At 41.9% G+C, this 17,436-nt stretch overlaps 1 protein-coding gene across 1 annotated transcript in view; it reads left to right on the forward strand.

The window, feature by feature from the left end:
- The first annotated feature begins 10,212 nt into the window (after window positions 1–10,212).
- The window catches only part of LRRTM4 (leucine rich repeat transmembrane neuronal 4), a 239,332-nt gene continuing 232,108 nt past the window's right edge, over window positions 10,213–17,436 (forward strand). The window contains exon 1 of the mRNA XM_086627997.1: window positions 10,213–10,297. Within this exon, the coding sequence (XP_086484123.1) occupies window positions 10,213–10,297 (85 nt within the window). The remainder of the gene's footprint in view (window positions 10,298–17,436) is intronic.

Genomic DNA, 17,436 nt, shown 5'->3' on the forward strand with positions numbered 1-17,436 from the left:
TGGGGACCACAGTGACAGAGGAACAGTAGTAACAGAGCAGATTCAAAACAAAATCTGTGAGCCTGTGTCTGTTTTGGTTTTGGGTTGCGCCTTATTGGGATGATTCTTATTGCAGTAAACTTTATTGTAAATTTTTGTTCCTACTAATTTTTTTCTTACAGAGCATGCAAATGTCTTGAAAGACTTTTTTTTTTTAATTATTATTTTTAAATAGCTCTGTGCATAAACTTTCATTTGATTCATTTTGGGAAAAATATGACTGACCTAAATAGAAAAACTATCTTTGATCTTGCAGAGATTGAACTGTTAGCAAGAATTAATAACCGAAAAATGAACACGTGTGGCATCCCTCCAGAGAATAAAATATATCTTTGATTCAAAGAATCTTAATGCATAAGAAGCCAACTTTCCACAAAGCTTGTGCTTTTAAACAAAATTATTAGAATTTTTAAAAGGAATATATAGGAGAGGAATGACCAGGCTTTGCCAATATTTTTGTAAATGAAAACTCTCCGCTGTGTATTGTGCTGCTCCTCATTTTGTGTGGTAAGTAAGTTTGAAGTGGGTCATGCCTTACTCGCAGATGCTACCTGTGAATCGTTTCACGCTGTGGAAAGGACTGAAACTAAGAGGCACTCATCTTTGAAGGCAGTCTGTAATGGCAGGTGATGTGGAGAAGTCATTATCTGTCACTCAGGAAAACTTTGTGATAGGCAGCCTGCCTTGCTTCTGACGCGGTGCTTGGGTGAAGAAGGTGGAAAAATAGAAGCTTACGTAGGAAGCCTGAAATACATGGCCTAATTTTTTGGAATTGGCAAGTTCTTAGCATTTATTGAATTTGGTGTTTGCTCAGTGTTTTCGAAAATCCGAGTTACTTACTACAATCCTACATGCTAAGTTAAACTCATTGTATTAAAATATTATTTTTTTTTTTCCCCAGAATCTTGCCCTCTACCTCCATATCTACATAAATAAGGGCAATGTATTACTTTCCCTCCTGTCTCTGTCTATCTTCTACATCTAAACTTCAGGTTCTTCAGAGGTCTGCCATATATTACCATAAAAACAGTCCTTAGCACCATGGACTTGGATTTCAAATAGGTCCTCTATGAGATTCTTTAATGTAATTAGCAATGGTCAATCTGATTTAAGTCATAAAATATGTGTAATACTCTGCCCATGGAAGGCTTAATTAATTAAAATTCATTTAATGTATCACAGAGCTCGTTCAGTGAGGAGCATGCTGGAATACCAAGTATTATTTATTACTTCTTTAGTGAAAATGTGGATAATAACCTGAGATTGTGGTTCCAATTTACAGGATTTGTATATGAACTCGAATTCCCTAATAGATAACTTGACCTCAATTTCCATTTATTGACAGTGTGTCTGATTGGCTCACCTAAGGTGTTGTGGTGTGAAATGGGAGATTAAATTAAAGAAAGAATCAAAATGATTGCTTCTTTCTGTAGCCTGTTCCTGGTTTATAACAAAACTGAGAGGATATTTTATATTAGAATGTGGATTATCCGAAAGAAATACCTCTTCCAGCTCCATGCTTGCTCCTTTTATTGTATTTGTTATTACACGCATGGGACCTTAAGATCAACGTTCATTTCACTTGAATTTATAATTGTAGTTTTTCATCTAGAGCTGCAGAAGCTAAACCAGAGAGGATGCTTTAGGATACAGCATTCCTGATACAGCCAATATGAGCCTGGCGCTGCTGGGCTTTACTTCCTTGTTTACTACATGTAAAGGTAATTATAGCACCACCTCTATACGTAAGAATATATTTGAGAGCTGAATTTTCTTTGCTAGGAGAAGGCTATAAATCTGGTTTGCTAAGTGAGGCCATTCCAGACTCATTGGATAAGGAATCGGGCCCGTGTATTCTTGTCGTGATGTAGAAGAGGGGAAACCTTTCTGGTGAGACCTCTCTGGTAAAACACCCGTACAGCTCTGTGTTGCTGTGTGTCCAGACTCAAGAACATCTTGGGTTTGCTGCTCTTGGCTCTGTACTGTGAAAGTAGGGTCAAGATTGCTGGGGACCTGTTAGCTGTAAGGCCAAGGAAAAGCTCTCCGTGCCTTTGCAATCAGTCTGAAATCCGTTCCTGCTTTGGCCCTGCCGTATTTCATAAATAAAGACTTGGTGTCAGTTTTCTGCAGTCAAGCACAATCGTGTTTATCATGTAAAAATAGTTTTTGTGAGGTGAAATCTGAGCGGTTCTCTTGATTTGTGTGACTGTACGTTAGGCAAAAATTGAAATCTCAGAAAATTGTAGTTTTTGTCCTTGGTGATTTTAGTTTCTTGGAAATACATTAGTCAAGTCTACTGGTCAACAGTTTCTCATAGAGCAGGAGAGGAGAATTTTAGAGAGCAGACTGCAACCCAGAGTGACATAGGTGTTACAGTTATATACACTTTAATGGAAATGTCATTTCAAGATGTGGTGTTTTTTAAGCAGCCTGAAGATATTCACTTTCAAAGGTATTATTATCTCCAGTATGACGGTCCAAAAATACCTTCACAAAGTACTTCCTTTTTTAAATAAGAAGCATTTCTTACAGAACACTTTAGTCTTCTGCTTCTGCCATTGTAGTGTGACAGCGAGTGCATCTGCTTTGTCCCCATACTGCTGACACTCCACCGCCTGTAAATGTACTCAGACCAGAATCCATACTGGAACGCTGCACGTTTTCATTGTGCTTGTGATAACTGCAGCATTAATTTACCTTTTCTGTCACTTAGAATAACCGTTCTGCATAGTTTTGTATCTGGAAAAACGCACCATGAATTACTCTGCGTCTGTTCTTGATGCTGATCCCATTGCCAGCAACAGGATTAATTCATAAACAGAAGAGCTGTACTGGTCTGTTCTGGGTGCCCTGCTATGCGAATGGAACAGGGCTTTCGTGCAGCACACGCTTTGCTACTCGCACGCTTAGCACCACAGCACAGCTGGCAGCTGCTGACATCCTCCGTACTGGTACGTATGATTTCTGAAAGAAACTATGTAAAAATATCGGACTGGTCATACCTTGTTGGAGTAATTGTTAAACGTAGTGCCAGAATTGATTTCAAAGTAGTTGTTGTTTGTGACTATTTAATCACACAATTAAAATCAGGCCATGTTACCTTAACTTGAAACGATCCTCTCCTGTGTGAGCTGGGTTTTTAGAACCCTCTTCACCTGCGTGAACAAGGAACTTCCCCAGTCAGCTTTGCTGAGGTGCATCGTGGCCGGCGGATTCAGACCGCGCAGAACTGGGGCACTTCCCTGGGGATTCCATGCTGTGACGAGGCGGCTCGGAGCTGCACAGCAGACGCGCTGACCTCGCTGCCTGGGGGTGCCACCGTGTCCCGCCGCCACGGGCACTGCTGGCCTGGTGCCAGTGGGTGCTGGATTGCAGAGGTTCTGCCAATGGCTTGAAGTGAGCAGATTTTTTAGGAAAGAGAATGTGTCCCACCCTGCTAGCGGATGCAGGAGCGTTTCTTCCATCTCAGTCTCCAGTCTGTTTCAGTAGACTGGTGGGGTGGGAAGGAAGCAGCAACAGGGTGTGCTGTTAGCTATGTGTGGGCTGTCATTATAGAATCATAGAATCACAGAATGGTTTGGGTTGGAAGGGACCTCAAAGATCATCTAGTTCCAACCCCCTGCCATGGGCAGGGACACCCTCCACTACACCAGGTTGCTCAAAGCCCCATCCAACCTGGCCTTGAACACTTCCAGGGATGGGGCAGCCACAGCTTCTCTGGGCAACCTGTGCCAGTGCCTCACCACCCTCTGAGTGAAAAATTTCTTCCTTATATCTAATCTAAATCTGCCCTCTTTCAGTTTAAACCCATTGCCCCGTGTCCTGTCACTACATGCCCTTGTAAAAAGTCGCTCTCCAGCTTTCCTGTAGCCCCTTTAGGTACTGGAAGGCTGCAATAAGATCACCCCGGAGCCTTCTCTTCTCCAAGCTGAACAGCCCCAACTCTCTCATCCTGTCTCCGTAGCAGAGGTGCTCCAGCCCTCAGATCATCTTCGTGGCCTCCTCTGGACCGTGCCACTGCCTCGCTGTGTGGACAAGCGTGTTGGAAAGGATCCTGGTTTCCTTGTGCTTCAATTTACTCATCCAAAAATGGCTATAATGATGCTCAGTTATTACTGGAGATTGGGAGATGCTTGAGATTATTTTATTGCTATGTAATTCCTGGGCATTGTTGCTAAATCTAATTTACATAACAATAAGGAGCCAGTAATCAGATGAGAACACTAAACTTCCTTTAATTTGTCATAGTTCTCTTTCCTTGTTCCAAGATTGTGTTTGGAGGTAATAGGGAAAGGAGTAGGGATAATATATGTGAGCTCTCAGATTCAGGAGCTGAAGGGTAGCAAAGACACATCTTTGCTTTTATAATTATTTCTGCAAAACTGTGTTGGCAGATTCTCCCTGTAGAACTACAGCATATGCCAACAAAACTTTTTCTGTTGGCATTGCTACACAAGTTCCTCAGATGATGTGAACTAAGTTGACAAAAGCAGTATTTTGTCAGTGGTGCTACATCTCTCAGATTCAATATTTCAGGACCAGACAGCATAGTTGCGGGTTGTTTTTTTTTTTTTCCTCCCTCCTTCACCTCCTTCTTTACTGCTTTTCCTCTCTTTACCTGATGTATTTCCCCATAATTTTCTCTGCTCAAGAGGAGAAACAATGGAGAAACCAAAACCAAATCCTTCCCAACACAACACTGACAGTGGGATCCAGCTCACTACAGGTACTTAATTTCAGCTGGGTATAAAGGGCTCAGAAATATTTTATCATTTTATGCAACTTGTCTGACCCATGCTGCTTCCACAGGTGATCCAGATTTTTTAAAACTGGTGATCTTTGCTTTCCAAGAGGGAGAAACACCTTACCAAAAGAGAGCAAACGCCATCGCTTGACCTTTTACAGCCTTTGGATTCTCAGTGTATCTGACTTGGCCAGACAGGTCTGGGGAAGAAAAAAAATTAACAGCAGATGGATTTATGAAAAGAGCTCGATGGCAGATGGTGCTTGCAGACATTTACTGACATGTCCTTGGTCTTAATGGGTGTGGTTTTCCCCTTTTAGCAGCACATTAATATTTGTGTGTGTGCATTACAAAGACATGATGACAGACAAGGGACTGCATTATTACCAGTAGAAAGAGAAACTCGGGGAACTCTAATATTTAGTTTGAGTACTCAAGAGTTCATCTTTACTTGGGGTTTAATCCAATGGCAAGCGACATCAGTAGGAATCTTTTCAGTCTCCTTCATGCTGTTTGATCAAATCTTTAAATTCTTGAATCAGGATTTTTCTGAAATCACTTCATCTTCGATGTATAGGATTTATTCTGATAATCATTGTCATTTACGCTTTCAAAATAAACTCGGAGCCTTCTGGCTGTACCCGTATATATGGAAGCATTTTATAATTTTTAATGTTCATTAGTTGCGTAATTTTTGGAAAAGGTGCTTGGGATAAACTTAACCAAAACCCAAAGTGTTCTTAGTACCAAGCATATGAGCAGGCTTAGAGGATCCAGCTTGCTTGCAGCGAAGTGGGTGTATTAAGTGCACTGTTAGATCTGCAAACCACCAACGGAAACTCCACATGCAGAGACAGGATTTTGTGTGGAAGAACATACATGTGACAGACTGCAATGGAAGCTGCCTTCCGGTACAACTGCTGTCATAAATCCATTTGGATTTATTTGACATTACGGTCTTTTGCTTGTCTTTTGAAATCTTTCCCTGTATGCGTAGTTGAGGATGCGTCCATAGAGAACTGGTACTTCACAGGAACCAGATCTTCAGTCCGCTTACCCCTGTTGGGAATCTGTCGTCACTCTGGCACAGACAGTTTAGTATCTGGTGCGTTTCTTTGCCAGAGGCCTCAGAGAGAACCTCCCAAAAGAGGTGAGAGAGAGATGATGGGGTTGATCTGTTGTCTTTCAATGCATCAGTCTCAGCAATTCCTATCAGCAAGGTTTCCCTACAGATGGAACTTCAGCTGCCCCAACCTGCTCCCACAAGCTCAAAGTCTGCCATCTGAAATCTTTTCTTTAGAGTGATTTATACTTCCCTGACTTGGCAGAAGTAGACCTCCTGAGTGACATTCTCAATCCTAGACTAAATCCTGATTTTGCCTAATCATTCTTTACTGGGTTGCTTTCAATCTCTCCTTTCTACATCTCGTGAATTTTTCATCGGCTGTAAAGAAGGATTGTCTTCTGGAGTCAAAGGAGAAAGATGAATTAAAAATGAGGAGCGAGCATAGTTAGGTTATAATAGGCTAAGTTACTACTTTGGATCACAATCACAGAATGTTAGGGATTGGAAGGGACCTCAAAGGATCATCTAGTCTAGATCTTTTGTCTGGATGGCTACAAAATACAGCAAATAATATTTGGCTGGAGATAGACTGGAGAAACGCTTCCTAAATCTGAAGATCTCTAAACCCCAGTGTTGCACAGACATGACGCGATCTCGGCCTGTGTGAAATGTTGGAGATAAAGTGTTTTTTTAACTGAAGTCAAGAGCAAATCAGGGCAGAGTGTCGCTCATGATAAAACTGTCATTCCCAGACTAAAAAAAAAAATTAGATGTTTGTATTTTGCCTTTTGATGCCTTTCAGTTACTTTCAGTACGTTGCACTACTGACTGTAGTAGTGCAGTTTTAAAAACTGTGACACAGTGATGTTCCTCTTGCAAGATTTGTAATTTTTTTTTTTTTCATAATGTTAGAGCAGTCTTAGAAATTCTGAGGTTCTCTGGGAGGGATATGTAATTCTAAATCTAATGAAATTTAGTGTCTTGAGGACTGCATTGCCTCATTTGAAGTAATTTTCTCGACTTGAGAAGTCCAAATAGATGAAGAGATTGGAAGATACGTGCAATGAGTCAAACTTTTGGAGAAAGTGGAGCAAGAACATAGTGGAAAAGATGTGTTCTTTTTATTCTTTAAAAGCAGGTTAGAGAGGGAACAAACAGTTAACTTTGAGGCAAAAAATATATTGAGGAAAAAAGTAATAAGCGATGCAGTTCCAATATTACTGAAATCTGAATGGTATTACATTCAAACACACTTTGATCTAACACACCAGTGGAATTTGGAATTGAGGCAACTGGAGTTGCATGAAAAATCAGTATCTGGCAAGCGCACAGTTCAGCTCTGGAGGGCCTGAGGTCTGCGACTCAACAGACCTGAAATTGGCTGGTTCTACCCATGTCCTGCTAGATGATTTGAGACAGTAATCTGGGGGGAGCACTCATGTCAGTGAATTTCAGGCCCCCACAACTGGAGATCAGAAGCTTTCTGTGTAGTTCGCAACCTCTGCGAAAGGAGTGAATTTTGAATTGCTAATGGAGAAGCCCATGGTTCCTTTCACTGACCGTGCTGTGTTAGACTTGCTTCCTAATTTAGCCACCTTGTGTCTCTCAAGTTAGGGCTTGTGACTACCCTTCCACTAATGCTTCAGTTTTTGTACTTGGATAACGGCCATAATGATGCTGGACTTGTTTATGGAAAGAGCTGATAATTCACAGTTTAGATTATTTCTATATATGAACTAGATACAGTTAATTTCTTTCTGTCGTTACGTACAAAATCCTGTAACAGATGGACCAGTATCATTTGGCAAATAATTGGTCTGACATTTCCCTCATCAATCATTAAACCATTGGTACATCTCTTCATTGTGCAGTCAGCTTCAAATCCTGTTTTGTTAGAAGTTTCACAGCATGCTGATGGGATTGGTCTGGATCCGTTGAAATCGGTGAGGAGAGCGACCGACTCGAGCGGGTGGTGGATCAGGCCTCGTGGGTTTGTGCCAGGTGATCTCTAAAGGTGCCATGGTTATTAGCCAGTGAGGAAGGTCTGGATTCACCGTGAGTTGGCCGTGTCTCACCGTAGTGTTGTTCTTGACATGTCCCTCTGCATAAAGCACAGACACCAGTGAAACAGGAGCGTTATTTTACCCCTGATGGGAAGAGCTTGTGCTCGAGGGTGTGTTCCCGCATACAATACCAGTAGATGATTTGTGAAGGAGCACGGGGTCGTGGACTTACTACTGAAGTCCACTTAAACCTCCCATTCCCTTCCCTCTCCTTTGGCAGTTGGGTGCTGACCGTTTCTGATGTGGAGAAGTCCCACGATATCCAGTAGTTTTCTTAATGTCCAAACTACTTGAACATCTCCCCGCCCCAAGACAGGGATTTTTATCTATGTAACTGTAGGACAAAAGTTGGAAAAAGCTGACCTAAATGACTCCTACTGCCTCATTAAACAGCAGCAACCGATAAATCTTGTTTTTAATAGTCTCTTGAATTTTTAAATCTTGGAGTTGGTAGTGCCCACACTGTAGATGTATGGAAATGGATGTTTCAAAACTGGGCCTTAACTTGAAGAAGGGTGATTTGGATAAATGATTTCACTTTTCTTCCACCTTTTAATTAAAACTACTGTGGCATAGACTGCGTACTTCAACAGATTTCTTTTAATAAATTGCATTAGGTGCTATTAGCTTCCAGGGTATTACTCCGGATTAACTCTCTCCTTTCCAGGATTCCCTCAGCTCTTTCCCATATCGCTCAGCATGAGAACAGCCAGTTTGCTTTTCCTTCTTCCCCTCTCTTCATTGCATCAGTATGCGGTGCAAAACCAGGGGCTTGTACATCCTAAGCTAAGATAATGAGACCAATATTAATTCCACTACAGCTGCTACAGGCATGTAAATGAACCTTTCATCTGTCCAGCACAGCAGCTCCGAGATATGCAAAGAACACCCGGGCTCAGCAGCAGGAGCAGTCGGGGAGATGGCAGGGGTGAGGGTGAGAGAAGAGGGTATGCTAAAAATGGCTGAAACTGGAGTCTCCTGAATTAATATTTCCTACTCGAATCAATGCCGTTATTATCCACTGCATTAATTATTGCAAGGACGTTTTTTCCTGTTTGTCCCTGTGGATTGGGGTGTAGCATTCAGTGTCCTCTTCAGCACTAAAAGGGACAATGCTGGAACCTCCTCCCACAATTTTCTTAATGCTTTTGCTTCAGTCCCTGCTGGGGGCCGTGTCTTCTAGGTTGGGTCCCCATCAGGTAAAGCAGGTTGGAGCAGGCTGATGTGTCTAAAAGCAGTTGAGTGGTCGTAGGGCAGTGCGGAGGCTAATTAGCTCTGCCTCTCAGCGAGGCTAATTAGTCTAGAAGTGTTGTGCTGACACGACTCTGTTGCTTTGAGTTCCGGCAGGAATTAGTTTGTGGCTGATGTGGCTCTGGTCGCTCTGCTCTGTTTTTTTTTGCGTGTGGGTCAGTCGTGCCCTAAGAAGACTTATGCCCTGGCAGTTTTCTCAGGATGGGAGGAAAATGTTGACCTTTGGCTATGAGTTGTCTCTTGTAATGCATTTGTATTTTACTAACGAACGGAGGCTTCCTAGAGCGCCAGACAGTAAATAATCATATATATTTTTTTTAAAATCAGATTTCCTCTATGTAATAGTGTAATAAGGAATTGTCTGTGGTTATAATAATAGGAGAGTTAATAACTCTGCATTGTTGTAGAAAGCCAGACCCATTCAATATATATTTAGTATTTCTGCTTTTCAGACGTGCTTACCTCCAGTCCTCTTCAGCACAGCACTTGAGCGTGTGCGAATGGCCTCAGTGGGGTTTAACCAGATGTTAAAGGAAAGCATATTTTAAATGCTTTGCTGACTTGAGGCCTAAATGAAAGCAATGTGCAGAACCTTTTGACAAACATCTGATTTTGCTGAACTCAAGTGGTCCGTTATTGCAGGTTTGAAAGCTACAGGGAGGCAGGTGATACGAGGAGAGTAAATTACAGCGTGATTGTTGTAATGTGTTCACTTCCCTGTGAGATGATAGAATCATCTGGTTGGAAGAGATCCTGAAGATCATCAAGTCCAACTGTTTACCCTGCACTGTCAGGGTCCCTAAACCATGGTCCTCAACACCAAATCCACACGGTTTTTAAACACCTCCAGGGATGGGGACTCTACCACCTCCCTGGGCAGCCTGTTCCAATACTTTACAACCCTCTCTGTAAAGAAATTTTTCCTGATATCTAACCTTCAGTCTCCTAAGAAGGTTGAAGTCTGTCCTTCAGAAGTCCAAGGCAGCAGTTCTGCTGACCCCTCTCCCTGCTGCTTCTATGACTGAAAACTCTACTTTTTCATGGTCACCATGTCCAAGACAGCCTCCAACCTTGACATCGTCAATGAGTCCTTCTCTGTTGGTAAACAGCTGGTCCAGCTGGGAGCCTTCCCTGGTTGGTTCCCTCACCAGCTGTATCAGAAGTTGTCTTCCAGACACTCTAGGAACCTCCTGGACTGTTTCCTCACTGCTGCATTCAAATTCCAGCAAATATCTGATAGACTGGAGTCACCCACAAGAACCTAGTGGCTGAGATGGCTCAGAGGTGCCTGTGCAGGACGTCACCTGGGACTAAGATTTGTGCTAGTGGCAGCAGCGAGGAGATGAACTTGGGTATGTTTGTATCAGTGTCTCTTCAAATAACAAGCACATTCAGAATGCGTATATTCTTGTTCAATATGGTTAAGCCAGAAATAAGCAAGGACTCAATTTGGCAAGTACTCCTAATCTTTGATGAAGTTGGAATCCAGATTCCTGTTTTCTTCAGATCTCTTGTCTTGTAGCTATCAGGATGATGTAGCTGTTCAATGAGCTCTACTTGTTGTTAATCCTTTAGGAAACAGTGCATTTTAATAGAATAGTACGTGAAGGGATGCGAGGCATAGCCTTGGAGTTCTGGGGGATTGATCCGAGGCTGAATTTGTAAGTTTGAAAGAAATTCATCATTACTGTTAGAAAATAAAAGAGCTGAAGCAAATTTTGCTGTAATGGTCGTGATACCATTTGGAGGTAATATGGAGCACGATTCTCCAAAGCTCCAAACGGGAGGATTTCCTGTCTCATCCAGTCGGTTATTCCTCAGTTGAACTTCCCTTTGTTCCTGAATCCTCAGTAATCCAAGATATATACTGTTACTTTAAGTGTTCAGTGGGATGCTTGGAGCCAGGAAACCCTGGAAATCAGTGGTGCTTTGAAGCCCACCCTTATCCCGTTTGCCTTGTGAAAGTCAGGTGAAGGAGGGACCTGAACACCGGTTGTCTGTGTTTGGGATTCGGTTTTTTAACTGGGAGGGAAAGAGTTTTGCTGTTTCTTGGTGCCATGCTCACCCCCCCACACCTCCCAACAATTTGGGTCCCTGGAACAATTTCTACTGCAAGTATAGTACTATGTATAGGACAGACCAAAGCAGCTCCTGAGGAGCTATTTAAGTGTGTTGATAGATGAGAAGTATAAAGACATGGTTTTATATTTGATTTTATTAAAAACTTTAAAACCCAACGTAGATGTGAGGGGCACTTCCAACCTCTCAGGTAAATAAACGTGTTAACAGAAGATATTTCCTTATGCATTGTAGATTTTTGAGCATCTGTAATTTATGTTTAAAGAGTAGACTAAAGCAGCCTTTTCAGAAGCATTTCACTCTTGCTAAATAGAAATTTTTATAATTGTGAGAAAACATTATTTGCTTATTGGACTTTGTTCACTATGGAAGAGCCTTCCTGGATTCTCGTGTGATTCCGTATTTAGCTCCCTGATGAACATGCACTTACTGCACAAGCACTGTTGAGAAGAATGTGTTAAACAATTCTCAGCATGATACTGTGCTTGCTTTGCTTAAATTCACAGGCTTTATTGATAAGCCAGAGTTAACAGAGGCCAGCCAAGGTCACAGGTGTCTTGTGCCACTTTCTTTTGAGTAGGAACATCTCTTGAGGTTCTCTGGACACAGTCCGTGGTTTACACTCTTAGATGCCAGCACGGCATAAATCATACATAACTCGTTGCAGGAGAAGAACCTTGTCCCAGTAGGAGGAAAGGTGAGAACAGACAGGGGAGGTAACTTGTCAAAATGTAGCCAGAAATAGAAACCAGATTTCCAGGTTCATCCCACGCTGTCTGCTGAATGATATATTTTTGTTGTGCGTTTTCTCGTACTTTATTTCCTAATGTATTTTTTTTTCAGATTAGTGTAGGTCAGCATTTTTAGAGCATTCATAATCACAATTGAATGTTGACTCCAATAGTTATAGATCACATAATTTGTGAGTGGATTAGTGGATTCTTGCCTTTTTCCCCCTCAAGGCATTTGCTGCTGTGCGTAATCTTGAATCGCTCTCATGCTATGTGAGAATTTAAGCCTAAATGATGGGCTTTTGTAGCTTGAGAAACAGCTGGAAAAGTAGGAACTAGCATTCAAAGTGATGAGTGAGATCTTCAGAGGCATCTGTGGTAGCTGAAGACACGTTGCATCTAAATAAAAGCGCCTCCTTGGGCGGAGATGGGAAAGAAGCCCGCTCCAAAAATATCCCTCCGTCCCCCTCCTGTAGCTGTGTCCCTTGAGCACGTATCAGAAGGAGTTTTGCCACCTGCAGCTGGCCCCCCTTCACCGGATGGCTTTCTTGGAATGGTCCTGAGTGGTGTTGCTTCATGCATCAGGTGTGTGCCCTGTGTGCTGAAGCTCACCGAGAAGTTCAGCGCTGCGGGGAGCAGGTGGGACAGCCCTGCATTGTCACGTGCAAGGATGAAAGACCTCGTTCATGTTTGAACTTGAAACCCACCAACTGCGAGTTGCTGGTGAGACTGGAAAATCAAAGATGCAAAAATAGGATGCTCAGATGTTGAAAGTAACCTGGGAAAATGATTCGCAGGGTGTCCCTCTTTGTCAGCCTGCTGATGAACATGCCCAGTGCTTAAATAATGTGGCACCCTCGAGACAGGTCTGCTCTTCGGAGGGTGTAGCCAAGAATACAGTTTCCTTTACTGCTTCGAGAGGTAGGGACAGCAGTTGTGTTAGCTGAAAATTGTTATGGGAAAATTTTTAATTGAAAAATATAGTCGTATCATCAGGAAAAAAAAAATAGTCTCCTTTTGTTCAATTCAGGAGATGATTTTGGAATCCTCCACTTTTTCCTTTCAGGTTCAAGTACAAACCCACATTGTGTTATTTAGATGAGTATTTCATCCCTGTGGTATTTAGCTGGGTATGTAGTATAGTTTGGTGATTCTGTACTGAAACAGTGCAGTTTTGTCTGTATGACACTGACTTTTCCTAATTTGAAGTGTTTGATTTTCCCCCAGAAGACTGTAATTTCCAGGAAATGGGAATTCTGCAATCTGTCTATCCTTAAAGAGCGAGTACTTCTGTATCGTGGAGGCATTCTGAAGATAAATAAAAAAATATATGAATTTATTAAGTTAGAATAAGAATCAGTGCCTTAAAAATGGATGCTTCCTGACAATGCATGTATTGTACAGATCTGACAATTTTTTTTTGCATGTTAGAATACTCTTAGGTGTTTTGTGCAAAGGGCCTCAGTAAAGATAACTCCTCACAACTTGCCCTAGTCTTATAAAGCAAAAACTAGGATAAAAAAAAAAGGAATAAAAATGAATAATTGGCCTCTTGAGTATAATGATTCTGTCTGTTTCTAAAGGACATTTGGTTGCGTTAAAATCAACCTTTTTTTCCTCAGAAAAAAATACCCATGTTTCTGTGGCACTGAAGAAGAAGTAATTGCCAAAGTTATTTGTGTCACAATAATTTATTAATCTGGAAGGACGAAGACACTACCCAGAGGTCATGTGAGACCATCGAGCATCTCCATAAATAATCAAACCAAGACACATTACCTGAGAACTTTTTCTTTTCCCCTTCCTCAGGCCCCTTCGTGCCCCTTAACGCTCTGTGTGATTTGTGGTGAGGGTGGATTTCCGACACACAGAACTGCAGTTTTAATCCTTCTCGGAGAATCACGGAGCAGTTAGGACTGGAGAGGTCTCCAGAGATGGACCAGTCCAAGCTCCCTGCTGAAAGCAGGATCAGCTATAGAGCAGGCTGCCCAGGACGGCGTCCTTTGAGTTCTGAATATTCCCCAAGTGACATCTCCACGGCATCTTTGGGCAACCAGTGTTTGAGCATCCTCACAGTAAAAAGCTTTAATGTTTAAATGCAATTTCCCACATTTCAGTTTGTGCCTGTTGCCTCCTATCCTGTCTCTGGACAGCAGAAGGGCTCTGGGTCCATCAGTTTTACCCCTTCCCATCAGGTACTTGGACACGTAGATAAGATGCTCCGGAGCGTTCTCTTCCAGAGGCCCAACGGTCGTGGCTCTCCGCCTCTCCTCGGCTAATGGGTGCTTCTGATTTGATCTGGTTCTCTTTTTGCATTTCTAGTTTCAAGCAGAGACCAAAAATTAAAATTGGCATGGTATGTAACTAAAACCGGAACAACGGTGCACTGGATTTAGCCCCCACTCCTCCCTAAAAAGGAACAGCTCTTAGGAAAAAAAAATATCAGTGAAATCTCCAGGACAGAACAGGAACTGTGAATCATGTGTATCCAGTCAATGCAGGATGTTTGTTATAAATGGAAAGGGGAATGATTTGGGATTTTTAGATCACTAATGAGGTCTTGTTGTCAGGGTGAGAAGCAGTTGATTCAATACCTTGTGATTCAGTGGCTCGTGTTGGCCACGATGACAGTCGGCATGTTTACCTGAAAGGCATAATTAATCTGAAGTTAATTGAGTAATTCTATATTTAATCTGCTATAACAGAGAATTCAATTGACTTCCTGAGCCAATCAATTTTTCTCTCTGTCTCTCATATATTGTTTTTCAGGAGGGATCGGGTGGTTTTTAAGTCTTATCTAAATCCACTTTATTTCACCTGCATCAGTTACAGACATCCCTCCACTACTGCTGTGGATTGGGCAGCGTGTGCATTTCTGGAACAGTTCCTAAGGGGTTTTGTCAGTCTATCCCTCATCGTCGTTGGGATTAAAAAAAAAGCCATGTTGTAAAAGTCCAGCAAATATCTTTTCACCACCATTTAATGTGCTTGGTTCCTAAACAATTGCAATTGATTTTGTTTGCTCTTGCAAACACAAATTATCCCATAATCATTTTAGCCTTCCAGCCATGCTTGCATTGACTTGTTTGTTTGAAAGTGAGAAAATGCAAACATCATCCTAAAAATAAGAAAGGTTAGAGACAAATACAGGGTGGTTTTTTTCCCAGGTTGGCAGGATGTGCATCCGCTTCAATTAATTGTCGCCCTTATAGCTTGTTTAGTACAACGCAAGGAGTGAGGTAAATTTTGGAATTAAATACATGACCTTTATTTTTGCTTTTGCTTGTGGTTTCTGCTAAGTGGCTGTTTGAGGGTTCATCAGTGAGTCTCTCAGGCAGTGTGATTGCTTGCTTTTACTCAGAACGAGTATTCGCAGCAGAATACTAACGGGGACGGGATTTTCCAACTACAATTCCTTTCCTTACAAGCAAGGCTTTGTGGCTTAGGGCAGTCTGAGTCCTGGAGGATGATATTGTGCAGACAATTACCCACCAGTTTTGAATAACAGCATTTTCTCTGAAAACCGTGTAGAAAACAGGGCTGAGCATTGCTGGTACTTTGACTCCCTTTTCTGGCTAATATGTTTTATTTTTTAAAAGTCTTTGTCCTCATTTTTCCGTACTCTGTAGCTATTTTATATGGTTTGGATTTCTACCGTTTAGTGATTAAGCAGTTACTTTTGATAATTTGCACTTCTTTGTACTACTTTACTCTTCTGTCCTATGATGTATATATCTATTTATTCATGCCCATTTTATATAGATTTCTTGAAAAAGTCATATAAAATATATTAGCCTGAACCCAAATTGTCTGGTCTGTAGCTAGTGATCTTGCAGGAAGTACAAGATTGGAGGGGAATAAACCCCTGGGGTGTCTTATCACGGGTAATGATAAAGCACAGGGTGAATGAAAGGGAGAGGGATGCGGGGTTTGCCATCCAGGAAGAGTGCTTCGGATGCAAGATCCAGAGGGCTTTGATGAAGATTTTGTTGTGCATGAGCCTTCTAATGGAATAGTGTATGTAGTAAAAAAATCTACCACCTAGTGAAAGCTTGCCAGCAGCTGTTGGTGTTTGAAATGGGTCCTGTGTCCAGGCAGCTGTCCCAACCCAGACTGGCCTAACACAGGAAAAATTGGGAGGGTCAAATCAATAGGCAGTTGTGCTGCGAGCTCCACGTGAATGCTGGCAGCACTGACTCTGTCAGGTGTTTTGTGCAGTTACAGGTCTCTCGGAAGAGAGATCTTTACCAGCAGTCACTTGGTGCCATGGGGGTGGTGGTTGTGATGGGACACCCACCCATGGGGTAGGTGAGCTGCTTCATGCCAATGCTGGTAGCGATGGGAGTGAGGAATGCTGGAAAGCCTGTGCTGAAACACGTAGAGTTATTTCTAAACACAGCGAGTGTTTCCACTGCTTTTTTGAAGACGTGGAGAGGCAGGGTTTGTCATGAGCTGCTCTGGGTTTACTCCAGGTAATTCAAGTTAGGATTTGGCCTGAGTTGTCCTCAAGTACATCTCATGCCTGACAGCAGCGTTCACAAATGCAGATTAGCAGTTCTGTAAATCAGCCTTAGGTTTTATTTTCATTTTTTGTTCTGAAAACATTCAGGGCAGTTGCAGTAAGGCCCCGTGTATTACTGTAGCATTGTAAATTATCTTTAAGTTGAAAACCCACTACATTAAGTCTCTCTTCCATACAGTGTGTTCAGTTATTTATTTCAAGTGTAATCCACGTTTGCACAAGAGCCACAAGTGTCTTTGGTAACTACTCTGAGGAAGTAAGGCTTGATTTTGTGAGGTGCTGAGTGCCCTTGATGTCAGTCGGTTTTAAGTGTGTGGGACAAGGCTTGAACCTCAGTGGTAATAACTGTGATAATGAGAAGTGGCAAGGCAAAATTTTCTTGTTGGTGCACTTGGTGTTTTTCACATTTCATGCCTCCTGTGGGAACTTTCTCAGCTTTTTTTTAGTGTCCCTGTCCATAATGAGTTAAGCGTTCAAACAAAATAAGTTTTTCATAAGAAAATTTGAAAGAAGCGTTGTCTTTTAGGACCTGCCTGTCATACAAGTCCTTGGGTTAAGCTTGTTTATATTTAACTAGCTCGGGGTAAGGTAGTCTTATTGGAAGAATATCGAACCTAGAAATTACAACCTCTGTAACATAATGCTCTAGAATGGTGTCAAATAGTATTTTCCCAGTTACTGACCCAAATGATCCAATTGTTTGGATATTCTCTTTTCCAGCACTAACTTCTTGAGGACACAATGAAATAGATGGTAATTCTCTCCACTAGGAAATACTCCTTCTAGCACCCATTGGTCCATAAGAAGATTTAGCCCCCTTTCAAAAAACTTGGATGTTGTTTTGCTCCTTATTAATTTGAAGGCATTGGTAATCACTATACATTTCCGTAAGTTTTTAAAAAAAAAAAAAAAAAAATCTTGTTTCCTCGGTTAACGAGATC

This window comes from Tauraco erythrolophus, chromosome 29 (genome assembly GCF_009769465.1).
Source record: "Tauraco erythrolophus isolate bTauEry1 chromosome 29, bTauEry1.pri, whole genome shotgun sequence".
NCBI classification, from domain to species: Eukaryota; Metazoa; Chordata; class Aves; order Musophagiformes; family Musophagidae; genus Tauraco; species Tauraco erythrolophus.